Raw genomic sequence first — 27,437 nt, forward strand, 5'->3', positions numbered from 1 at the left:
TTTTGATCAGAGCAAGCCAACTGTATCGTGTGGAGCTATGTCTACAGAGGTGGGTAATCTGGTAATACATCATACATGCGTGTGTGTTTATGTCGAATTGCCATAAAGCAATTTGTGTTTCGCGCTCGTTCTCGTTCTAGTTCTCGCTTCTCACGAGACTTCCAATTTCTATCTTGCCGGGACGGTAGTGCCCAAGTTGCAAGGTTGGTTTTCCGCCTGGGAACGCTGGGGGGAGCAGGGAAAGTCACCAATATCACCAGAACAGGTTGTTTAAACATCCAAATGATTTCTAGACAGTTTTATTAAGTTAAAAAAGTTACCAAGTTCTCCATTAAACCTCACCTGAACATTTAAATCTGCACTCGCGCTGCCGCTGACCCAGAGAAAGCGGTTATCATGTATAAGTACGAAACAGCTTCACTAACTGTCTTTTCAACCAAACAGTATCATTATTTCTGTGTTACAAACATTCAAATGATCACAGAATAGCTTTACAGCTTGGATATAAACACTGATGTCTGCAGTAGCAGATCAAAACAGAGCAAATCTTTTTAAAAGTAACTTGACACTTCAAATAACTATTGTATCAATTTTTACATTGAAAAAAGTGACTTAAAATGTATGTAACTGAATTATTCATTTGATTAGTTAAGGGATTAGATAAAAATTGCTCTAGTAATAATGAAACAAGAAGTATTTGTGAGTGAGTCATTGAATCATTCATTCATTCATTCAGAGTCCCGAGTGACAGTGCGAAAGCAACCAGGAACATGGCCCTGGGGAATATTCAGTTGTCGTGGGACCGCCCTGGAGCCTAGTTCCTGTAACTGAGTTCCTATAACAACCAATGCCCCTAATGACTGAATTTTCATTTCTGGTGAGCTATTTCTTTAAGGCTATTAAAACTAGCAATGGAAGAATAGAGCTAAGAAACACACACAGTGCCAAAGTCCCCGCTCAGCATCTGGGTAATTCAAATGACCTAATACGATTAGCCGGCCTCATTTAAACACAGATCACCTCCTCTTACACAACCCAGTCTTTAGTGCACACTACAAAAGCAGCTGAAGGTTTAAAGAGAGCAACACGAAAATCTGCTGTTTGATCGCAGATAGTCTTGTGGTTTTGATCAGTGAGACGGCGTATTATGCAATAAACGGATGTCTGGATGTCTAACATTTAAAGCAATGAAAAGTAAGACGTCTATGAGCGGCTCAAAGTGCAAGTCTATAGATCTGGGACTATATGACACTTCCTGACTAAAGATTTGAAAAAGCTCTAACTCTAGCTTCCTAACAGACAGGATAAGGTGTTTCTGTAATACTGACCCTGCTGTCTAAACTAGTCCATCCACAAACTACTTCTTTGAAGTGAAGATGCTTTATGTTGCTGTTCATGTGGGCAGGTTTTGCAAATCTCGAGAAATAGAGAAAAAAAAACCATCAAAACTTCACATTAGCTTGGGGACGTCCCCACATGGAAAATGTCTTCATAATTTGTGTTATTTTACATCTAAAAATAGTAAGAATGTATTTTTGGCTCAGTTGGTTTAATATTAAACGTGAAGGTTAGGGTTTTCAATGCATCATCCAGTTTACATGTGCAGTTATTTATTTAGCAGACACTTCTATCCAAAGTGACTACAACAAAAGTGAGTCATCCATGAAAAAAGTACAATAAAAAGTAAAATTATACATGTTAAAGTGAAAAAAATGATTGAAACAGCAGATATTTGTAACCGTTTTTAAACACTACCATTAAACAACAAACCAAGTAGTAATACTTTAAATACAACCACAAACTATGCAAATACACTTCAAAATAAGGCTCCATTTGTTAACATTAGTTAACAATTTAAAATACTTCTAAAGCATTTCTTAGTGTTAGTTTCAACATTTACTAATACATTATTCAAATCAAGAGTTGTATCTGTTAATATTATTTAATAGACATGAACTAACAATGAACAGTTGTATTTTTATAGCAAAGATTAATAAATACTGTAACAAATGTATTGCTCATTGCATTAACTAATGTAAACTAATAGGACCTTATTGTAAATAAATGAATATGTTTCCTCTTAAAACACAACATAATATGATCTTTGGTGTAGTAATGCAGCACAAAAGCATTAGCATGGTTCATTTACCCTCTGAGTCGGCAACATATTAGTCCACATTTGTCTGAATGATGGAGTGGCCCCCATCTCCACTGCGCTCAAGCCAGTTTCCATCAAATCCTAAAGTCAGAACTGAGCCAGAACCGCCTGTCCGGTTCAAACCAGTGTCGGTCAAGTCCACCTGCACAACTCTCCAGTCCAAACCAGTCAGAGTTCGTCTGCAAGCTCCATTATGATAATGGTGGATTATAATCCAGATTCTGTCTTTATCCACAGATTAACCCCCTCGAACCAGCATAAAGCAGATATATTGCACATCTGGAGCTGATCCAGTGAGCGTCTGGGCAGCAGATTTACAGTAGTTCTGCTACTTAATTCAAGTCCAGACATCAGCAATGACCGAAGAGCGCCAGAGAGATGCAACACACTTCCTGGTGGCAAATTTCCATTCATATTTACATCCTGGTATTTAACAGAACTTTCTATTTACAGCGACATACAAATTAGGAATAGGTCAACAACAGGCGATTCATTACGTGTGGTGTAGTAGCGCTACACAGAAATTAAGGTCAACATTTTTTAAGCATTAAAACGTTTTCTAAACACTCCACTTGGGTTGTGCAAACGTTAAAATCTCTGTTTTTTAATGCATCAATGTAACTTTCTTAGTTACATAAACACACCATAATGTTCCTAAAACCGCAAACATACGGATCAAACATTTTAACGTTTTACGTTGATTTGTAATGGTCCAATTGCAAATTGTGTTGTTTAATGTATAGAACTACAGTTTCATAAAAAACTACATTTACAAAATGTAGTGAAAATCTATAAAACACTAATATGTAATAATAATAATATTTCGGATGGTACATCGTAGTTAAAGAAGTATTTTCGCAACTTCTGTGTGCTATATTTTACGTGTGCTAATTTTTGCAAACATGCCGTTTATTTTTTTATTTTTAATGTTATGTCATATTGGCAAGTGTAAAAATTCCATGTTTACAAGTGTGTTCTTTTAACATGGCACTTAAAATATGGCTAATTAAAACATGCAGAAAGAATTTCAGTGTAAACTTTAAATTATTGCACGGAATTTAATGTAACAATTTAAGATTGTATATATAAGTGACAATAATACTTTAACACTTTCCATGCCACTGAGGGAATTTTCCATCAATTCGTAATTTTCACTGTAATACGATAGGGGGCGCTATCACGCATCTTCTGAAAGAGTACAGAATCTCTGGATCCACAAACAAGCAGAAACAAGTGATAAAAGCATTGCTTACTTATGACCAAAATAACACGATCATCAAACATTAAACAGCATTTAAATCAAAACTGCCTAATGTTACCGAATGAAATGTCGACCCATGAAGAGGTATTGGACTGTTCAAGCTTTGGGGGTGTTGATGGACTCGATCTACTCCATCTATGCTTCGATCGTCGTTCTGAATCCGATCTGGACATAGTCTTTGACAAAAATTAGATTTTCTCAGCTTTTTCATAAAAAAAGTTGCTTTTTTATGAAACTTACCCACGTTCAAGTGTTGATTAAAAAAAAGAATCCATCAAGCTTGAATAAAATGGGTTTTGATATATTATATTTTCAGGTATTCATATGCTCAACTAAATATTCTGGGGGCAATGAAAGTTTTGTGAAAATCATCAAAAATGCTGGAGCTGGCTGGTAAGTTTATTAAAAAATAAATATTAAAAAAATAAATTAAAACGCTGGCAGGGAAAGAGTTAACCAAATATTTACACAGACATTTTTTTCTGCTTGTTTCATAAACTGGCCCCAATTTGCAAATTTCATTATCAGCTTAAAGTAATCTAATGGACATTCAAATAATGTTGCACCGAGAAAAAAATGTCCAAGCACTGTGAGAACATTTATCAAACACTATTAGCATCATATGGCCCGTTTGATCCCAACATTTACACAATGTTTGCATTGTGAAGTTCTCCATTAGTTGGAGAAGGAACATCCAGTCATTATGTCCGTTATACGTCTGTTATGGTGTGGATTAATGAGGGTCACGAAGGGTCGCCAGCTGACCCTGGACAGAGACAGAACAGATCGCAGAGCACCTGCATCCGCTGTAACGAGTCTACTGGATGGAAACGAGGGATCAGGGAGAGGTTTAGCACACACACACACACACACACACACACACAGACTCGGCTGTAGGCGTCTGAGCTGCGCGCGTGTAAAAATCAAAGCCGTGCCAGGTGGTGACTGAGCAACTGGAGGGAAATATGGAGAGAATGACTCAGAGAGAGAGAGAGAAAGAGGGAGGGAAAGAAAAGAAGTTAAAAGACGTCTGATATTCAATACAAAGAAACACATGCACACTTTCATGCATGAACATACCCGAAAGGTTAGCTGTCATCATTTCCTTAAAAACGTGAGGTGAGTCAAAAAAATTACAGATTTTTCATTTTAAGCTGCACTATTAAACACACACACACACACACTTATAATCAATGTGATGATGTCATTGTGGATTCTGAATCAAAAAATGAGGTCATACTCTATATATGGAAGAAATAAAAAAGGTTCATTATAATTATTCTCGTGTGCATGGTAGAATGCTGAGATTCAGCCTGAAATTAAACACACACAGCTGCACAAAAACACAAGCATGAGAAGAGCTGTATGGAGTGTATTTCATCATCCAGAAACACATGCACACACGCCTCCTCTCTCACTATAAATAGGCATTGCGTGCTCTGATGGGACACAGAAATCCTAGAGTTCACTCGTCTCTCATGAACTCATTAAATCCAAAAACTCAGAAGAGCCGAGCACTAGTCAGACACTGAGAGCCTGTCTGTAAATACAGAGTCTGACAACCATCACTATTACTAGAGCTCATACTGAGAGTTAGAGATTTACAATTACCACACTAACTAAGGTATCCTTGGTGGAAACTAACCTAAACTCAACACTTCGGAAGTAAGTAAATGTGTTTTTAATTTACCCTCCTGCTATGAACTCAGCAAACTCTCAACATGATTCATTCACGATCCTTGTGAAATCTGGCCTTAATTTAGCCTTGACGAGCTTCATCAGGCTTCTGCTTTGCTACTTTGGGACAGTCCAATTAACCACGATGCTAATGAAGAACACCACTCATTATACACATCACAGAGAGAGCTGAATATATCACTGATGGAGACTTTCTGAACATTAATGTCATTTTAAACTGAACTAGAGTGCAAAGCTGAACACATCTGAAGCTGAATGTATGATCTCAAAAAACTGAACCCAGATCAGTTTGCTGCTTAGTCTCTGGTGGAACATGGTTAATAAGAAGAGGGTGATCTGATCACAGGTCAGTATTTCCTCCAAAATATAACGCATGCACGAGCCCATTACATTTATCATATTTATTTACATAATGTTTTTCTTGCTCATTTGAAAATAAAAAGTTGTAATGAACATCCTATCTATGCCATCATTTGATTGAGATGTAGACATACATGTTTACATACACAAATAGATGCTACTGACACAGATATAAGCGCTAATAAGCCAACACTCTTTGTGTGTGTGTGTGTGTGTGTGTGTGTGTGTGTGTGTGTGTGTGTGTGTGTGTGTGTGTGTGTGTGTGTGTGTGTGTGTGTGTGTGTGTGTGTGTGTGTGTGTACAGGGAACGAGGCTGTGTATGCCAAAAACAAACAGGTGTCAGTGCTACAGACAGATCATAAGTGTATTTGGTTAACACAGATATCAAATGAGATTCTTGAAGGTCACTGGGGACGCTACACTTCGGGTCATACTGAATGCAACACAGCAACTGAATCCCGCAAGGAATCCCTTGTACACAAGGCTGCTCATTAGATGATGGTCACTTCTAGGAAGTTGAGATAAAAAATTAAATATATATGGAAGGGTACATATCATGGTCACGTCTAAGAAGCTTAAATAAATATATAAAATAAAATAAATATAAAGTGAGGAGTACATATGATGGTCACTTCTAGGAAGAAATAAAATAAAATAAAATAAAATAAATAAAATAAAATAAAATAAAATAAAATAAAATAAATAAAATAAAATAAAATAAAATAAAATAAAATTAAATAAAATTAAATAAAATTAAATTAAAAAATGAAATAAAATATATAGTGAATGGTACAGAAAAAAAGAAATAAATGTACCCTTATGGCGCTTTTCCACTACACAGTACCAGCTCGCGCCAGACGCAGTATCCTGAATAAAAAACAGCAAAAACAAAAACAAAAACATCCAAAAACAGCATACACTCGATTTCCTCCATTGTCCTGTGTGTGTAGGTAGCGGGTGTGTCTCGCGCGTCTCGCGTAAAAGATTAAGTCACGGCAGTTTCCTGCGGTGTCGCTATGACGACCAGGTACTATTGTGGAGGTACTATCTGCAATGGAAAACGGAGCGAAAAGCGAGCCGAGCCGAGCTGAGTCGAGGCGAGGCGAGTCGAGTCGAGCTGGTACTGGTAATGGAAAAGCGCCATTAGTCTGCTCATTGGGAAACAGGAAATGTCTGTGACACCTGCAGTTCCACTGCCGGACTCTTGGAGCAGTAGAAAGTAACTTTTATCATCACTGAACTATCAATCAGCCAAAATAATGTAGAAGTCTCTAATGTGAGCTTGTGATTTAATTACCAACAAACCGAAAGTTTCCAAAACTACAAACACACACACACACATCAAGGGCTCTGTTTTGTTCATCAACTCCCCCCAAATTCCCCCAAAAAACCTCATATACAGAGTCTGATTCACACAGGTATACAAATTACTGTGAAAACCGCTAGGGAACAAAAAGTTAACAGTTTACACACACACAATGCCATGTGTAAAGGCTGTTTCACACTTCATTTTTCCATGCAACCCTTCATACGTCAGAACGTTGCAGACACCTTACAACATCACTATCTCGCCTGAATTTTTCACGTTAAATTAGCACTTAGTAATTTGTTCTATTTCAGTTTAAACATTAAAATAACACTCGGCAGAATCCTGCTGACCTAAAAGCGGCTGACAGAGGAAGTGGCTTTGAGAAGGTGCAGATGTACAGCGTCGTGTCAGTAGTGGGCTCTTTAACACATGAGGTCAGTGTGATGATCTTATTAGTGCCTTTTGCTCAACAGACATGAATGATACCTCAAATGCCATGGCCTGTTGAGAAGTTAGTCCAGTTAGTCACATTAGCTATGTTTACATGCAAACAAATAATCCATTTGGTGGCTCAATTGGATTGAAAAGCCTTCATGTAAACACCTCAATCTTTCCGACTGAGCTTGCTCCAAATTAAGTTTCACTAAGATTGACAGGCGTGGTCAACAGGAGTCTAAACCTGGGATGTCAATATACAAAAATTCCCATAATCGATCATTGTTTAAATTAACAAATCTAATAAATCGTTAATCTCTTAAATCCGAAGCAGGGGCGCTACTAAGTTAGCATGTTACTTAACAGCCACTTGCTTAACCAGCACAAAATAGGTGTCGTTTTAAAGCTAAGAAGCTTGGCTTTACAGTGAATATTGGGAATATGACCATCATTTAACAAGTGCTTTACATGAAAACGTGATCTGTGGTTTGAAGCGTCGCCCAACATTAGTAAAACATAGTAGATAGCATATGTTAATTTAGAGCAGGTGGTCTCGAACAAGCCCAAACACAACATAAGCCAATGCGTAGATGACACGACATGCTTCTTTGCTAAAGCTATAGGACTTCCAGCGTCATTTGAAAGTTCAACCAATGGAAACTGGATCTTGGGTGTGGTGGGTGGGTATAGTGGGTGGAGACGATGTGTAGAGACCAATCGGACACTGTTTTACAGCTGGAAAGCACTTGGATTGGTTTGATTTGGACATGAACACCCTCTCAAGTCAAAATTTTAATGCGATAAGGTCGTATTCACGACTTCAGAAGTAGAAAATGTCCAATAGCATTATTTCCCGATAACAGCCGGTAAAAACTGATAACACAGGCTCATCCGTGTAACTGAAGTCAGCGCTGTACGCTTGCTAGGAACTATTTTTCTTTGTTTAATAATATTAAAACTCAAATTAATATTTTGTGTACAATTATTTATGCCAACCGGGTGTCGTAGTCTCGCTTCTATTGTTTCATACAAATGCAGCTGCTGCCATTTTGCAATGATTGTTTTATATACTGTAATGGATTATAAGATAACAAAAAGGTAAGATTTTAAAACCATTTAATCTCAAATCAATATCTCTTATCCTCATAATTATTTATGTGGCGAAATGCCGTTGTAATAAGTGGTATGACTGAACACCGTATCCCTTAAATGTCCGTCTATTTTGAACTTGAACTAGCAACTGCTCTCTCCGCGGAAGCTTTGCATTCAAAGACCTAATAAAATATTTCAGTCAATATTTCATGTCTAATTATTTACTTATGTTGACATTAGCCGTGTAATAAGCGTGATACTGTACATCCAGTCGGTTGTTATCGCAGAATAAACCCCTTCAGGGTGATGCAGGATCCTGATCAGGGTTTATTCTGCAATAACGACCGGCTGGATGTACAGCATCCCTTACATTGATTGTCGATTAATCGTTAGCATCCCTAGCCCGAACAATTGGAAAAAAACGCGATTTATGTCTTAAGAACAACCGCACATTTCAGTCTTTTTTCTTACTAACTTGTCAGTGGAAGAGAAAAAAAATTCAAAAAAAATTAATTACTAAATATTTCATCTTTTTAGAAATGTCATCAAGGCAAAAACAACAATTATTCTCACTGTATAATTATCACCCGACCTTTGCTCGGTATATATATACCGGTATATATATATATATATATATATATATATATATATATATATATATATTGCATGTCAACAAATATATATCTATATTGGGATTTAAATGTTTAGTGTTCGTATAAACAGAACTTTCAGAATCTGAAATCAGATTGGATTCATTCCGATTAATTTGCATGTAAACATATCTATTGTGCATTATGTGCACTTAGTGTGTGTGGAGGGGTTTTTAATCATCATCGTCATCATGAGATGTTTTGAGGTTATGCTCATTGTGGAAAACAGAATCATCTCTCTCTTTGTTCAATAGCCTCTGTTCATTGTGGCTGGAGCTCGTAGGCGGTTTGCATTCAGGGAGAAATATTTGTGTGAGACGTCGAGCAGTTTGTGTGCTTTTCTATGTGTGTGTGTGTTTGTGCGAATGCCAATTCATTGGTCTTTCACACAGGGTCTTTGTGCTGCAGAAACAGGCAGAACAGAGCTACTGTAACCTCTTAGTCATGATACACAGACGGGTCACACACACACACTTGGATGGTCCTATCACCAACATTTGTCTTTGTGACATGAAAACGTCCAACATGAACTTAAACGTCTTCACTACACACAGTAGTGCATCATAACAAGTATACTGCTCTGATTTAAAACGCCCAAGAGAACATCACCACAACCGCTGCATAAACATTGCTAGCATCATAAATCTCCACTGCTAACATGAAAACCCTTTCCGCTTCTGAGAGAAGGTCTCAGATTTTCATAAACATACACAAACGCTCAACACAACCAAAAACTGCGGGCTTTTAGACTTCTGAAGTTAACACTTTGTGTATGTGTGTACATTAGCACATTGCAATGTGGTTGCCATGTAGTTTTGTAAGGTTGCTAGGGCATTCTGAGTGCATTTGTTTACAGTCGCTGGGGTGATCTGAGTGGTTGTTAGTGCGTTACTATGTGGTTGTTAGAGCGTTGCTGTGTGGTTGCTGGGGTGATCTGAGTGGTTGTTAGTGCGTAACTGTGGTTGCTGGAGTGATCTGAGTGGTTGTTAGTGCGTTGCTATGTGGTTGCTGGAGTGATCTGAGTGGTTGTTAGTGCGTTGCTATGTGGTTGCTGGAGTGATCTGAGTGGTTGTTAGTGCGTTACTATGTGGTTATTAGTGCGTTGCTATGTGGTTGCTGGGGTGATCTGAGTGGTTGTTAGTGCGTTACTATGTTGTTGCTGGGGTGATCTAAATGGTTGTTAGTGCGTTACTATGTGGTTATTAGTGCGTTGCTATGTGGCTGCTGGGGTGATCTAAATGGTTGTTAGTGCGTTACTATGTGGTTGCTGGGGTGATCTGAGTGGTTGTTAGTGCGTTACTATGTGGTTATTAGTGCGTTGCTATGTGGTTGCTGGGGTGATCTGAGTGGTTGTTAGTGCGTTACTATGTTGTTGCTGGGGTGATCTAAATGGTTGTTAGTGTGTTACTATGTGGTTGCTGGAGTTATCTGAGTGGTTGTTAGTGTGTTGCTATGCGGTTGCTTGTTTGGTCTGAGAGGCTGTTAGTTCATTACTATGTGGTTGCTGGAGTAATCTGGGTGGTTGATAGGGAATTGCTATGTGGTTGCTGGGGTGATCTGAGTGGTTAGTGCGTTGCTATGCAGTTGCTGTAGTGATCTGGGTGGTTGATAGGGCGTTACTATGTGGTTGCTGGGCTGATCTGAGTGGTTGTTAGTGCATTGCTATGTGGTTGCTGGAGTAATCTGGGTGGACATTGTTTTTAGTATGTTATTATGTGGCTTCTAGAGTGTTTTAGACTGTTTCCATGCTGTTCTGGGTGGTTGCAAGTAGGGTGACCACCCGTCCCGCTGGGTGACCATTGTACCGCACAGCATTTTCACCCCTTGTCCAGCACGTCGCATATTGAGAAATGACCCGCATTTTCATCAGTCTATTGGTTTTTAATGATCATATTAAGAAAACGTGCATGCGTTCTTTTGCTTTTTAAGAAAGCATTTTATTTATTCTTTTTGCGGCGTAGTTTTTCACCTATATTTAACAGCGCTTCATCAGAAGTACAAATACAACAGCCGTTTTTTTAAATCCTATCCAATGGTTGAAAAGAAAGGAGTAAACACGCTCACTAGTAGGTTGTGACGACTGTCAATCAAAATGTGGACCAGAATTGAATCGTTCTGTGTGTTCCCTGTCAGAAAACAAATGGATAATTCGGTCAATTCAAATTTTAATTTTACAGAATTTATCAACTTGTTGCTTGCTGTGGTTGTTTCAATTCACATCCTTTCTAAAAAAATATGAGTTTTTGGTTTAATATATTCCTAATATAGAAGACTGTCAATGATCTAATTTCATGTTGTTTTATATTTTATTTGTTCATTGTTTATTTTGTTGGATTTTAGTTGGACTTGGTCAGAACTGTTTCAGAAATAGTTATCTGCATGATGCCTGCTGCCTTTGGGCTCAGTGATGCTGAATTTAAATGACATGTAAAATAAAGACATGTTATGTTACATTGTGATGTAATGGTGTTTTCTGGAAGGGACTAAAGAACAAAATAACTTTTATCAGCTGAAAGGCAGAATACAAATGTTTTTATTAAGTTAGATAGACATTATATAACAGTTTCAGGTTATGTTTTAGTGTTGGTGACATGTCCCACTTTGTCCAACACAAACTTATAATCGTCCCACATTTTTTTGATGGGGGTCACCTTAGTTGCAAGGGTTCCTCTAACTGTATTTGAGAGAGATAGAGAGAGAATAGCATGAAGGTAATTTGCATTTTTACACATTTCCTAGCAGCTTCAGTTTTCAAAAAAAGAAGTGGTTTTGGGTGTGAGTCCCATCTGTCTGTCACATTGAAAGTCCCACCCACAAGCGAAAGCTGGAATTCCGAGTCATTTTGACTGGAAGAATGACACATCAACACACACACACACACACACACACACTCATGTTCATCCTGTGTGATCTCAGCCACACAAACTCCCTTTCAAGCTCTGCTGATGTGTGCTGTAAACTCAAGTGTCCAAGCTGACACAGGACTGACCTCCCTGATAACTAGCCTGAGAGAACTATAATGAAATTCACTTAAAACACAATTCATCTACTCCGATGAATCAAATTCACTGATTAATAATCAATTAGTTGTTGTCTATTAAAGCCTTCGTGGAAAATTGTGGCAATTTCATTGCAAAAGAAACATTTACAAGCCAGTGAAATCTTTCCATTAGCTAATTTCATTTGTTTCCAGCCAAAACTGTAAAAATGATCAATTCTATTTATAAACTCTATTGTCTTAAAATGGTTTTAGTAAGTACTCCTGTTAAAAAAAATAACTATTAAGAAAGGGTTTTTAGGAACACTAACAAATTTCTTAAAATGTATTCATTTTATAATACTTTATTAACATAAATTCATTAAACAGAAGTGTATGATAACCTAACATTAAGATGTTCTTTAAAATCAAATACAATCTCAGGAATTTAAGGGAATACAAAATAATTTTTTGGGAATACAAAACATTTTCTCAATGTTAAAATTAAGAAGAAAACAATTATGTAGAAGTTCATTCTTAAGATTATTTCAAGCCGACTGGACATTTTTACACGGCTGCTTACCAAATAAACAAACATGAAATATTGCCTTCAAAATGGTGCAGAGGCATGAGACATCAGTCTGAGACAATGGTTAATTATACAGCATTACAGCCAATTTACAAAAATATTTCACTGCAGAATGCCACATCTGACCAATCAGAATCAAGTATTCCAAAGAGCCGTTTGATTCATTATATACTATAGTAAATCTATATAAGGTCTAGTCACTGAGGGATGCAGTCGACTCGCTATGACTACTCACATTGCTGATCATCTTTATCTCCAGGAGCCTCTGCAGGTACTCCTGCAACGGGGTGAGATGAAGAGGGGTCGGGGGGTCCGGTTCCTCCACGAACCAGCGGAGCGAACCCATCGACCGCCGTTTGTTCAAGAAATCATACAGCTCTTCATGCATCATCATGAGCCAAATGCGCAAATGCAGCCAAAAAGTAAAGAATGAGACAATTTTACGAGAAACTAAGAAATATGAGATTAATAATTACACTTCTCTATGACGGACGGATAAACAAATCGTCAAAAAAGTTGACAAGAAGTGAAAGAAATTACTTTCAGCTCTGATCCACTGTGGAATGTGCGTGATTACCCATCATGCACTGGGAGATTAAGTGACGCAGTGAACTTTGTTTGATGCCGTTTTTGTTATTAAGCCGATTACCAGCTAGAACTCGGCTCGAAGAAACACACAAACACTGAGAAGTTGCATCAACAATACGCTTTCATCCACACACACATGCACACAATCCTTAGGCTGATTTGTGCAACTCAAACACACATCACTCATTGTTCAGGTACTGTCGCATTTACAGCTTTCATCCATTTTGTTCTCCGGTCAAATGATCCTGTTTTTATTACATTACATAAGACGAGTTCTGACTTCATCTCTGAGGATCTTAAAACTGAGATTTTCACAGGTAGTGAAACTCAGAAATGAAACTAAGAAGATGTGGCGGGCCATGGCCTGATTCCATACACCACCAGTCAAAAGTTTGGAATAATTACGTTTTTTTTTTTTATATAGAAGTCTCTCATGGTTACAAGGGCTGTTGATAAAAAAAATACAGTAAAAACTGTAAAATTGAAATATTGGCCCTTCAGATTCTTCAGAAATATGCTGATTTGGTGCTCAAATATTATTGGTGTAGCCTATATAATTGTTAATAATGGTTCTTCTGTTTTGTTTTTTCAGGATACTTTGATGAATAGAAAGTTCAATTAACAGCACTTTTTAAAATATAAGTCTTTTGTAACATTATAAATGTCTTTACAGTCAGCTTTGATCAATTTAATGCATCTTTAGTGAAGAAGTATTCATTTCTTCTTTTGTTGTTGTTTTTTTCTTACCCCAAACTTTTGACTGGTAGTGTATCACGGTTTGCACAAAAATATTGCTCAGTACAACTATTTTCAACATTGATGATAATCAGAAATGTTTCTTGAGCAGTAAATTAGCATATTAGAATGATTTCTGAAGGATCATGTGACTCTGAAGACTGGAGTAATGATGCTGAAAATTCAGCTTTGATCACAGGAATAAATTATATTTTAAAATATATAACAACAGAAAACACTCATTTCACAATATTACAGATTTTAATGTATTTTTGATCAAATAAATGCAGCCTTGGTGAGCATAAGAGACAAAAAAAAAAAAAAAATTCATAATTATTCCAAACTTTTGACCGGTAAATGTACATAAACACACAAAAAATCCAGTGGTTGGTCATTTAACATGTTGATCAAATGTACAGACAGTGTCTTCCTGTGTCTAAGCAGGCATTTCTTGGCCAGAATAAGCATCAAATTGGCCCAGACTTTACTTTGACACTTAAAAGTCTGGCTTGGCAAGACTAGAATCGTCTAGACTTCATGATTTGCTCTGACAGCGTGCAGCGAGCTGGTTATCTGTCCTGTTGTCTTCTGTGTTCCCTCTGAAAATACTTTATAGGAGGTTGCCCAGCCGTCAGGAATTACAAACACACAAACAGCTGTTCGAGAATAGTGCACATTTATGTGTGTTTCTTTAACAGGGACAACACAGCAAGCCTGAATGTGTGTGTGTGTGTGTGAGAGAGAGTGTTTAATAGTGAGAGGGAAAACTATACTGGTAATGTGAGGTATGTGTGCCAGCGGAAATCTGATACACACTCACCCAGACACACACACACACACACACAGCTCCATGTGCCAAATACACGGGCACTTTTAAACTTCCTACATGTGTTCTCAACTATTACAAGGTGAAGCATTTTAAGTCGTTTGAAACTCATTTTACTTCCGTAAGGTGACTTCCAAGTGAAACACGATATTCAACGAGGATTTGTTTGAGAATTGATTGGATGGTGGAAAGTGTTTCTATATGAAAAGGCAGTTTGAGGGGAGGGGCTTAAACATTAGAGGGCTCGATGATGTCAGTGGAAAAGGAAAGTCGTTTCAGTGGCGAAACAAGTTAGAGTGACGAAAGATTATGATAACAAACCAGTGACATTATTGTTAACGAAAACGAAAATTAAAACTAAATGAAAGCATTTTCCTTATCTGAAATTTAAATATAAAATTAGAATACACTAAACTAAAATTTTTTTATTTATTTTATATAAAGATATATATTTATATTCAGATATATTTATATATATATAGATATAGATATATATTTAGATACTTGATGTATTATAAAACTTGAAACATTTACACACCACTTGCATTAGAAAGTGAAAATGTCACTGTGGGAAACTGAACCCCAAATAAATATTTTAAAATGGTACCAGTTAGCGCATTAACTTGGGCTAAACTAAATCTACCCAAGATAGAGGGAATTCTAAACTGAATTGAAAAGACTAATTTAAAATAAAATAGAAATAAAAACTACATTTAAAAAAAAAAAACTACAATGACCCTTATACAATGGTTTGTTTCTTTGGACACACGATAAGCAACGGATCGCACACAATAAGACCATGAACGTGTGCTGAGAAAAAGTGAATAAAATCAACATGACATCAGAATTGACAGAAAAGTCAATTAGAGAGTTTAAATTGATACACACAGATCTTGCGGCTCAAATTGCACTCTGGCATGATGACAAACTAACAAATTGTTATTGATCATTCATATTCATTTCACACACAATCCTTGCTGTCTGTTCAGTGTGATGTGAGAAGAGAAGGCTTCTCAGCTTTTTCTCAGCTCTCCAACCTGAAACACAAACACACACACGCAACCTGAAACACACACACACACACACACAAACGTTCATTTGATAGCAATGACCGTGGCGTGGACTGAAGTTTAGGCGGCAGGAATGCATTAAGATTAAAGCTTGGATGGTAATCCAATGATTCAGCTCACAGACCTGAAGAGGTGAGAGTGAAAAACTAAAATTAGACACGCAGTCACGCACAAGCACCTACACACACACACACACACACACATGGTACTCAGATTATCACAAGCACTTAGATACTGAAGGAGGGAAGTAAACTCCTCTTCCGCTCAGGGTATAGATAGCTAGTAATCAGATTTAAAAACAAGTATGCATTAAGAGAACAGCAATGCATCCTTATTAATGCTGAGCAGAAGATGTCACTGAAAAATAAACACTAATCACCCAGACCAGAGAGGGCGCTGTTTGCATCCTGCTGAACAGAATGTGTCGAAACTGTAAAGTGAACAAAATGGGTATTTATAAATTAATTTACTCCTTTCAACAATCCAGCAATATGCAGAACTGCCTGATGTTTATGACAAACACTTTTTTTTTAAAGTTACTTCTGAAGAACGCTTGTTGCATCAGTTTGTTGTATTTGTTGCAACACTTGTTGTATCAGTTCACTTGCAAATCTAATCCACACACTTACATTACCGATCAATGTATCAATGTTTTATTTATTTACTTCCTTTTATCTACTAAAGTACTATTTAGAATGACATAAAAATGAAAAGAGAAAACCGGAGGAAGCGGGATGAGACAGACAGAAGGAAGAAAGGCATGTAGGGTGAGGTAATCTATTGTTCAGCTGCTTTTAGTGAAGGGAAATTTAATGATCTTTCACGGTGCTGAATTCACAGAGCCAAATCAATAAACCTCCATCCATCCACTCGCTCATCAAATAACCAACATCTGTCAACCCTATTAACCCCACACACACCGCTGTGACCGTGTGTACAGGACTGAAAAAGATTTATCATGGTAAACACTGTTGCCAAACAACCTAGAAAGCTCATTTACTAGTGTAAAATTAAACTGCACAGGGCTGCCAACTTTTGAGTTTAGCTAGGAGTGAGTATTATGGAAGGGTTTGGTTGTACAAAAGAAACCTTGCATCACATTAAGTGTATCTGTGATTGTCAAGACATTTGGTAACTACACAGAATTTCATTAAGTTTAGTTACCACAACATTTTACAGTGTTTACATGGTACAATGACTGTTTTTATTAGTGCTTGACACCAATTTCACAGATTTCAATTCATAAGCTCGCGATTTGATTCCGATCTTGATTCAATATCGATTAATTTGGATACATATTAGGTACAGTACAGTGGCTACTTGTTAATTTTTCTCAAGGTAAAAAAACTCTATTATATATCTCTATATATACTCTAACTAATGCTGTGAACAAACAGGAAGTCCTGTCAGCTGGTATTATTATTACTAAAGGTTCAAATTAACCACTCAAATTAATATAATGCGGGGTTTTTATAATAATAATGTTATAATTTTATTTAATGATGTGAGTAAAAATATAATAAATATGTAATATTGCATACATTGCATATATTTAGCAAAATACTCCTCTCTAATTTGTTTAGCGAACTAACATGCTATGATCAATTGGTCATTAAATGGCTTTCCTGAGGTAAATTGTAACGTTACGTGGCATTCGTATTGAAACTTTAAGTCATTTTCATTTCTTTTTTCTTTGATGACAACGATGGTTAGCACTCACCACAGTTTCACTGGCAGAAACTATGGCTATCATGGTGAGTTTTTCTTGGTCGACGAACGGTTTCTCTCACATTTAGAAAGTTTGCCAGTAAATCCACATCACATTAAGGCCGAAAGCCCATAAACCACTTGTGTTCTAGTTCTTTGTGTCTAATGCATTGAAATGGGTGCTTGTAACTACTTCCTGTTTCTGCCTCTCACTTCCTCTTTCAAAACGACACAAACAAAATACATAATCTCCACCTTGGCTGCAAAATCAGGAATAAACCACTAAGAATCATTCTGAATATTGAAATCCACAATGACAAAACTTATAAAGAGGTGCAACAATATTACCATATTTTTCAGACCGAACAGTAATCTAAATACCACATTTTGTGTCAGTTAAACATGACTAACATTGTTACTAGCGCTGTTTTTACTGGCACTGCCAAAACAAGCAAGGTTGCCATGGCCATGACTGGCACGGTTTCCAAAGTAACGAAACGCTTTATGATTGGACGACGGCAAGACGGAAGAAATGGCAAGTTCTGAAAGAAGAAGTCATTGAGTCCACGACAAGGACAAACGTGGAACTGAGAAACGAGAAGTTTTTCTCTTAAAAAAAAAAGAACAAAAGTCAAAAGTGGAAATGTGCACGTGCGCATATGTCATACCTTGATCTGAACCCTTACAAAAACTAACATACTACTAGTACTTACTATATCTGTAGTACACACTATGTAAGGTGTGCACACTTCAGTATGCAAATGTTCAGTATGCATGCAATTTCCGTATTGAATAGCCAAGAGGAATGGTTATTGCACAGTCATGCATGAATATATTAATGTGCAGTAAACAACAAGGCAAACTGCATGGAATACTGTATCCCATAATGCAATGCACTTTATGCATCTTTTTTGACTCGGTATTTAATGCTGAAAGTACAAAAAAGAAACCCAAAAAAAACGAAATTTACTTACAAATGCAAAAATATATATATTTTCCAGACGGAAACTGGATGCCACTTACGTGCAACATGATGCAGTCATGTTGTGTCAATGTTGCACAATATACTTTATGAAATAATGCACAATTTTGCCCACAGCTAAAGTCTATTTTAATTCTGACAGCCAAGCAACAGGGCAAGAGTGATTGACATTATGATGAACCAATCAAAAGCAGCCTGGGAATAAGAAGGTGGGTTCACAGTCAATGAGAAGAACTGACAGCTTTATCAGAGTTTCCCACAGTTTCTCAACTCACTCACAAAGCTACTATTCATACACACTATTCATGTGTTGTCAGAAAGATCACACTGCGTTATCAACCTGAACAAATCTAAGATACTGTAGTAGGTTTATAGTAATGCTAGCAGCAGGCGAGCTCAATCATTGCCAATGACACAAACTGAACTCCGAAAACCCTTACAAAAACTGCAGTACAATAATACATCGATATATCATGGGACCGAATGCATAACATATTCATATATTACATATACCTTTTTATATACATGGCATTTACATGAAACAAGTCCAAAAATCTAGTAAAAACTATGGTACTTTGATATACCCCATGTTGCCGAATTATACACTATCGTTCAAACGTTTGAAGTTGGTAAGAAGTCTCTTCTGCTCACCAAGACTGCATTTATTTGATTATAAATACAATAAAAATAGCAATATTGTGAAATATTATTACAATTTAAAAGAACTGTTTCCTATTTGAATATATTTTAAAATGTCATTTATTCCTGTGCTCAAAGCTGAATTTTCAGCAGCATTACTCCAGTCTTCAGTGTCACATGATCCTTCAGAAATTATTTAAATATGATGATTTGCTGCTCTAGAAACATTTCTGATTATTATCAATGCTGTTTAATATTTTTGTGCAAACCTTAATTTTTTTCAGCATTCTTTGATGATTAGAAAGTTCAGCATTTATTTGAAATAGAAATATTTTGTAAAAATATAAATGTCTTTACTGTCAATTTTGATCAATTTAAGGCATCCTTGCTAATAAAAGTATTAATTTCTTTAAAATAAAATCATACTTATCCAAAAAAAAAAAAAAAAAAAAAAGCCTGTATATACCGCAGTAGGCTATTACCATGGAATATACTTTTTCTTTTAAACATGGTGATGCCATGGTACTTTTTGTGAGTGCAACAGCTCTGATTATAAATTTGCATGCTGATCTCAGTTCACACTTTTCATATTAACTAATTTTTTGCATGAGCAAACACTTTTTGAAGCATTGATTGTAGAGTTCGAGATACTTTCCTAGATTCGAAACAGTGATGTACATTTTCTCACCTTTGCATATATTAGGAGCAGCGCTCACACCGCACACAAATATTTATTTAGCAACCTCAAGGGTTGCTATGCAACAGCGAAGGAAGAAGGAAACACCAAATTGATACATCCACACACCGCTGATAACGGCGCTTCAAAATCTGTTATGCAAATGAAATTTGCACACACACACACACACACACACATACAGAGGAAAGATCGAGCCCTGTGAGACATTCTAGTGGCTGAATACCAAGACTATTTTTAAGGAATAAGTAAACATTTATTTCCGTAGACCTCAACACAGCCTTAAAGGAATGATTTGTGAATCATTCAGAACTGAATCAACTGACTCACTGAAACGATTCAAATCAAACGAACAATTCATTCGCAAATCAGATGTGGCTATTTCTCTCAAGACTTTACATTAATGTCCCATTTCAGATAATTAAAAAAAAGACATCTGAAAACTGACAAATCACACACATTCCAGAGAAGCGTAACAACACACAATCATGCATTTAGGTGTAAAACACACATTATCTACAGGAGTCGCACAGTCCAGGTTTTATTAGAGGCCTTGCGCCGGCATGTGGCATTCAGATGTCAAATACGGTAATTTGTCTCATCTGTAATTCTTAACACACACACACACACACACACACACACACACATTTGAGGTGCCAAAAAAAAAAGGTAATTTCTACAGGTAAATAACCTCTGCAACACACACTTACATGTTTAAGGAAGTCGGGAGTCTAAAATGTCCAGACAAAAAGTCCCACAAACAAATATGTCATGTCTAGCCTTGGACTAAATGTTATCAAAAACAGAAGAGCATTGATAGCAGTAGGGGGATTATTTCACAGTATTGCGGTATTTAAAACTCACATTTAAAGGAACAGTTATCCAAAAAAAAACAAAAAAACATTCACCTCATTAATTATTGACTTACACTATTGTCTTTTAACCTTTACCTGCTTGACTTTTGTTTCTTCCATAGAACAACACAAAAGATGACATTTTATAGATGACTCTTTTTCATTCTATGAAAATGGATGGGGACTGGCACTGCCGAGCTCCAAAAATTAAAAGTTTAAAATGGGGAAAAAACAGCATGAGAGCACAATATAAAAGCAGAACATTTAACTCAAATGTGCCATTCTAGGTTTGACAGCAATGTTAATAAAAAATTAAAAAAATTAAAAAATGATGTTCCTTGACATCTCTTGATGCCAAATTTGATCATAATCTCAAAATAGATTTCCAGCAAGATAGAGTCTTAGATTTCCTTATGTTCCTCCTATAAAAGTTATCGTGTGGCTTGGCTTCAACATATATTATATTTAAATTTGAGTCATATACTGTACTTTTGTAAAACTTCTATGGTGCTTTTATGTTATTTTTGGAGCCAGGCAGACCCAGTCCCCATTCACTTTCATTGTATCTGTTGTTCTAACTAACTAAAACTATTCTATAAAGTTTTGTTAATTGAAATAATGCTGAAATAAAGGTACTAAATAAATAACAAACTAAACCTGAAATAAAAATAAAAATAAATAGAAATAGAAAAAAAATATTATAATAATAATAAAAAGACGACAGCACATAAATTCACTAAATCTTAATCTAAAATTAGGGAAAAAAAAAAAAAAAAAATCCCCTCATGTTCCACTGAAGAAATAAAGTCATATGGTTTTTGAAAAATGATACTTCAGAATTTTCATTTTTGGGTGAACTATCTCTTTAAATGAAAAAGCGAAATCTCTAAAAGTTTCAAGTTTCGTACAGATAAGGCAGAACATCACCACAGCGTGTGTGTTCCTCCGATCAGGCGACCTACTTCAGGTGCACATTTCCCTCATGGCCTAGCACTGCTCCACAATGCATTATGGGAACGTGTTGAATTATTTCCCACTTTTGCATTTCCTGTTCTGATTTTTAAAAAAACATACAAACACTGTTATTAAGTTGTCTGAGCGTTACCATAGACACATGCCCACACACACACACGCAAGACATTCACACACATGCAGCAGGAAACATGCTGGCTCCAGTTACAGGGCAGAGAGCGACCCCAGCAGCAGGACCGTGTGTGTGTGTGTGTGTGTGTGTGTGTGTGTGTGTGTGTGTGTGTGTGTGTGTGTGTGTGTGTGTGTGTGTGTGTGTGTGTTTGCTTGTCATTCCAATGGCCGGTGGTCTGGGTTGGGCTCCGGTGTGTGTGTTTTTTTATGGAAGGGGAAGGCCTGTCCCAGTCTTGCAGTCTATTTGCAGGTCGTGTTGATCAGCATGGAATCTTTTATCTTTCGTCTTCAGAAACAATCGTCTGGCCTCAGCGGAAACTAAACATCCAGATGAAGCAAACGTCCACCATACGGGACAAATTTAACCTCCACATCGCCATGCGAGTCTGGCCATGCGTTTCATTGGTCTGCAAGCATGTGGCTAGTTAAACAACTTGTTCGCTACACCAAACCTTTCTCACTTTCTTCATATTTCACGCTCACACACACAAAAGCAGAGACAACACACACCAAGTATGCACTGCATGCCTGCATTCCTGCTTATCTGCAACACACTTCCACTTAGGAATCACTTTCACTTATAGGGATGCATGATATCTACCACATCGGCTCTCAGGGGACATTGAATATTTAATTATGGATGTTGCCTATTTGTAGATTTAATATTACTTTTGTTGTCATGTAGGGCTAACTTTATGTCAAAGATTTAACTCTTTAAGAACAATGTTTTTTGAAATGCGCTTTCCTACAATAGATATCCAATCTCTATTAATGGGACTTTCTCATCAATGTTTTTTCATGTCAAAATGAAAAGTTATTCATATTTCATACTGTACATAATGTTGAGATTAAGTCTATATGCATCAGAACATTGACTCAAATTAGTTGTTTAAGCGTGTTGTGCTCGTTCAGAATAAAAATAATTATATGCATTATCCAGAATTTAAATCAGTGCATCCCTACTTTTAAACACTTTAAATGGTACACTGTAAAAAATTTATGTTTTTGAAGTTGTAAATAACCCAAATTATTGTATGTTTAATAAAACTAGAAGAAAAAAATTCCAGTGTATTTAAAGATAATTTCTTTGTCATTAGTGTCACCAAAGTGAATCGCAAAAATAATACTGGTTTCGAATCGGTTTCCCTAAAGAGAAGGGGGTTTAGATAGATAGATAGATAGATAATTAGGATAATAAGAAGTCACCTTTAAATCTCAATTGCTAAAACTCACATATATTAGTTTTTCTTATAAATCTAAACTATAAGCCATAACCATGCTTCAATCAGTCAGTTTAACCAGTACTAGACAATGTGCCTTTGTTTGATATGACTATATATAACTTCATATCATAGCTTAGCACTCCAAATACAACCACACACACACACACACACACACACACACACACACACACACACTCAACTCCAACCTAACTCACCCGTAACTGCTGGACTTTTATCAGCGTCTCCACTTTAAAAGAGTCCATGACTTCCCAAAATGTTCAACAGGCTGATTGCCTTTGCTATTACAGTAGCCACACCCGAGCAGGACAGCTGAGACGTCCGATCAGTGTGTCCAAATCTGACTATGACAGATATGTGTATGTGTGTGTGTGTGTGTGTGTGTGTATAAGAGTGTGTATAAGAGTGTTTGTGTGAGCGTGCACCTTGTCTTATTCTCACACTTATGGACATTTACATAGAAGTGAAAGCCGTAAAGGTTGCAGTAAAGGTTATCGGTTATGTCATAAATGCTTTTCTTTGTTTTATTTCCTGTTTCAGAGCAGAACAGAGATTTAGGTCTTTCACCTCGTACACAGCCTTTCATTTACTACTTTGATATGATTACGATCTGACCTAGCTTCTTTTTTTTTTTTTGGTTCAAGGCAACATTTTTCATCTAATATTTATATTTTGTTTTATTTCAGCATTATATCAATTAACTTCCCTATGATAACACAGAACACTATAGCAACTGCATAGCAACGCCTTGACAACCATAGGTCTGGGCTAAAAATCACTCAGAACACCTTAGCAAACGCATAGCAACATCCTGGCAACCACAACTCTGCGCTAAAAACACTTAGAACACATTAGCAACCACAAAGCAACACCCTGGCAACCACAACTCTGGGCTAAAATCACTCAGAACACCTTAGCAAACGCATAGCAACATCCTGGCAACCACAACTCTGCGCTAAAAACACTTAGAACACATTAGCAACCACAAAGCAACACCCTGGCAACCACAACTCTGGGCTAAAATCACTCTGAACACCTTAGCAACTTCATAGCAACACCCTAGCAACTAACCAAAACCAATTAGCATCTTTTTTAGCACAGGAAAACACTCAGATGTGACAAATTATGATGTAGTAGATAAAAATTATAGATTATGGTATAGATTTGATCTGGCAAAAATGTGAGTGACGTGACTCTTCCCATGTTTCAGCAGGGAGCTTCTCAAATGTGCTGCAGTTATGAAATATGCTTCTCTCTCTTTGTGTGTGTGTGTGTGTCCCTGAAACAATCACATGTTTAGCCACACTTGACTTCCTCTCTGAATGGATGTATTTGTGAGCATCCCAGGCGGAGGGGGCACGTACACTCTCCTCTGGAAAGCTCTTGTTTTCTTACTCAAGAACTGGTTCTCAAAACTGAAGCATAAATGGTTTCTGAGATTTGAACTAATATGATCCAGTGCAACCTAAAACCTGTGAACTCATCACACAAAATACATTCACAAACAGTGTTGGGGAAAGTTACTTTTAAAAGTAATGCATTACAATATTGTGTTACTCCCTTAAAAAGTAACTAATTGCAATACTTGGTTACTTTTAATGGAAAGTTATTTTGCATTACTTTTCCTCATCTGAGCTGGGCTTGCTTGTTTGATTTTTAATACCAAATCAACAAACAAAAGTTATATTTTTGGCTAATGTAAAGGCCTATTCACACCAAAAGTGAAATGAAAAGGCCTGGAGAAGAAAAAATGAAGGACGCAAGAGAAGAAAGTTCCACAGTCTTAACTACGTAATAAAAAACAAACCAATTAAATGTGATGTTTATTTTTTTGCTAATTAGTATGGTTTAAGGTCAAAAGCAAAGACATTGGTTAATAAAGTAAGTCTAAATACATAAAGTATATAAATATTTTTGTCATTTTAATTCAACATTTCATTATTGCAGGTTTGCGTAATATTCTGAGTTTGCATTTCACTCTTTTTATTCATTTTGAGGAATACTGAATCTTTTTTTCTGCAAGTGAGATAAGCAAGTATGTTCACATTTAGTCTAGAACTACAATAACCATCATGTGCACACACACCGCACACAACGCCTCTGCGCTTGCTGAGCTGTCAATCAATAGATGGGAAAACAAGTTAACTTGCGTTTACTTATTTGAAAAGTAACAGATATTTTGTTGTAAATTTAAATGTAATGCCTTACTTTATTTGTTACTTGAAAAAAGTAATCTGATTACGTAACTCGCGTTACTTGAAATGCATTATGTATGTATGCAGATGGACAGATGGACAAAAGGGCAGATAGATAGATAGATAGATAGATAGATAGATAGATAGATAGATAGATAGATAGATAGATAGATAGATAGATAGATAGATAGATAGATAGATAGATAGATAGATAGATAGATAGATAGATAGATGGACAGATGGACAAAAGGGCAGATAGATAGATAGATAGATAGATAGATAGATAGATAGATAGATAGATAGATAGATAGATAGATAGATAGATGGATAGATGGATGGATGGATGGATGGATGGATGGATGGATGGACACGGACAGACAAGCATTCCAAACGGGTGATGTCATTAGATAGCGCCACTGTATAGGAGATGATGTCATCAATTGGTGCCAAAAGGACTACACATGATTCATGTTTACTGTTACAAAAAGAGACGAAAACAGTCATTATGTGTTGTTAGAGGTGCATTGTTTCTTTAGCAGTGTGGCTCACAGAGGAAATGCTGAACCTATAATAAAGCCTTCAAAGTGTCCAACAATTAAACCCTCCTCTGTTGCAATAGACTGTGAGTCATTCAGGGCCTCTTACAACTTCACAATGGCTGAAACAAAGGCAGATTTTGATAAATTCAGTGCAACACTGCGTCTCATGAGGATGTACGACATCACTTCCTGTCATGCCACTTCCTTCCGCTAACATGACAACTCATCAAAGAGAAGAAATCATGAAATAGTTCAGGGCACATATGTGTGTCAGCACAGAGTGACGGGGCCTCACATGTACAGGGGCGCATCCTCAAAGTCACTGGTAAAATTAAAATAAACGATCGGAAAAGTGATGGTTTGATATTTTGTTATCTAAAATCAGTTTGGCTTTTAGTAAGTGTCCTCCTGAATGAATCACCATCCATGAGACTTCTTATCTTTGCAAGCATTTCACATCAAGAAAGATAAAAGCTGCACGTTTACTCTCCCTAATGTAAGCATTCTGACACTGAGAATGAACTGTGTGTGATTATTTGCTATGACGTCATTGCTAAAGCATGACTGCACCGGCGTTCACCTTCCATAGCTTTAATACCCCCGCAGAGACGAAACGCACACACACACACACAGCGTCTTCACATCCAACATATCTATCTATCATCCCTTTTAACATTCCTGCTTCTCCTCACACGTCGAGCCCTTCCCCCTCGCTGGATTTAACCGCACGCTAATCATTCACCATACACTGAAGAGATTGAGGACTTACACTCCATATACACACACATCCACGACACCCGCAGGGACTGTAAAGTAGGATGGAGATACAGTAGAAGCTTTCTTCATTATAGAGCCACTGCAGGACGACACACTCAAGGGTAAAAGTAGGGAGAAGTGTTTTAAAGGTACAGTGCATAATTTATACCGTACCTTAAAATGATTTTTTTTCTTAAATAATTGATTTTTTATTTTATTTTACAGTGAAATATTACAGTAACACTTTACAATAAGGTCTCATTTGTTAATGCATCAATTAAAATTAACTAACAATGAACAATGTATTTTTATAACATTTTTTAACCTTGGTTAAACTGCCCCTATTATGCTAATTTAAAGATTACTAATTTTGTTTTGGAGGCTTCTACAGGTTTACATGCATCCAGGGTCAAAAACACTTTCATTTTCTCATAATATACACTGCAGCATCACCTCATTCCTCAGAGTCTTAAAAACGGTTCATTCGAAGATTCAGTCCCTCTAAACTCCTCCTTTCCAAGAACTTACTCTGCTCTGATTGGTCAGATGGCGCAGTCTGTTGTGATTGGTTTACTCTACTCTGATTGGTCAGATGGCGCAGTCTGTTGTGATTGGTCTACTCTGCTCTGATTGGTCAGATGGTTCAGTCTGTTGTGATTGGTCTACTCTGCTCTGATTGGTCAGATGGACCAGTCTGTTGTGATTGGTCTACTCTGCTCTGATTGGTCAGATGGACCAGTCTGTTGTGATTGGTCTACTCTGCTCTGATTGGTCAGATGGCCCAGTCTGTTGTGATTGGTCTACTCTGCTCTGATTGGTCAGATGGCCCATTCTGTTGTGATTGGTTTACTCTACTCTGATTGGTCAGATGGACCAGTCTGTTGTGATTGGTCTACTCTGCTCTGATTGGTCAGATAGTTCAGTCTGTTGTGATTGGTC

The 27,437-nt window shown here is 36.9% G+C and overlaps 1 protein-coding gene across 18 annotated transcripts in view; it reads right to left on the reverse strand.

Annotated features, from left to right (window-relative positions):
• The window catches only part of fnbp1b (formin binding protein 1b), a 78,000-nt gene that overhangs the window by 45,384 nt on the left and 5,179 nt on the right, over nt 1–27,437 (reverse strand). For 3 of the 18 annotated variants that reach the window (XM_084386362.1, XM_084386361.1, XM_084386360.1), the window contains exon 1: nt 23,206–23,366. The exons of 5 other annotated variants lie outside the window; for them this stretch is intronic. In XM_084386362.1, the coding sequence (XP_084242488.1) occupies nt 23,206–23,253 (48 nt within the window). In that variant the 5' untranslated portion in view covers nt 23,254–23,366. Of the gene's footprint in view, nt 1–23,205; nt 23,367–27,437 lie in introns of those variants that run through there. 10 more of the 18 variants (XM_084386366.1, XM_084386359.1, XM_084386365.1 and 7 more) reach the window with 6 other exon arrangements.

Source organism: Rutilus rutilus (assembly GCF_951802725.1).
Source record: "Rutilus rutilus genome assembly, chromosome: 18".
In the NCBI taxonomy this organism is placed as follows: Eukaryota; Metazoa; Chordata; class Actinopteri; order Cypriniformes; family Leuciscidae; genus Rutilus; species Rutilus rutilus.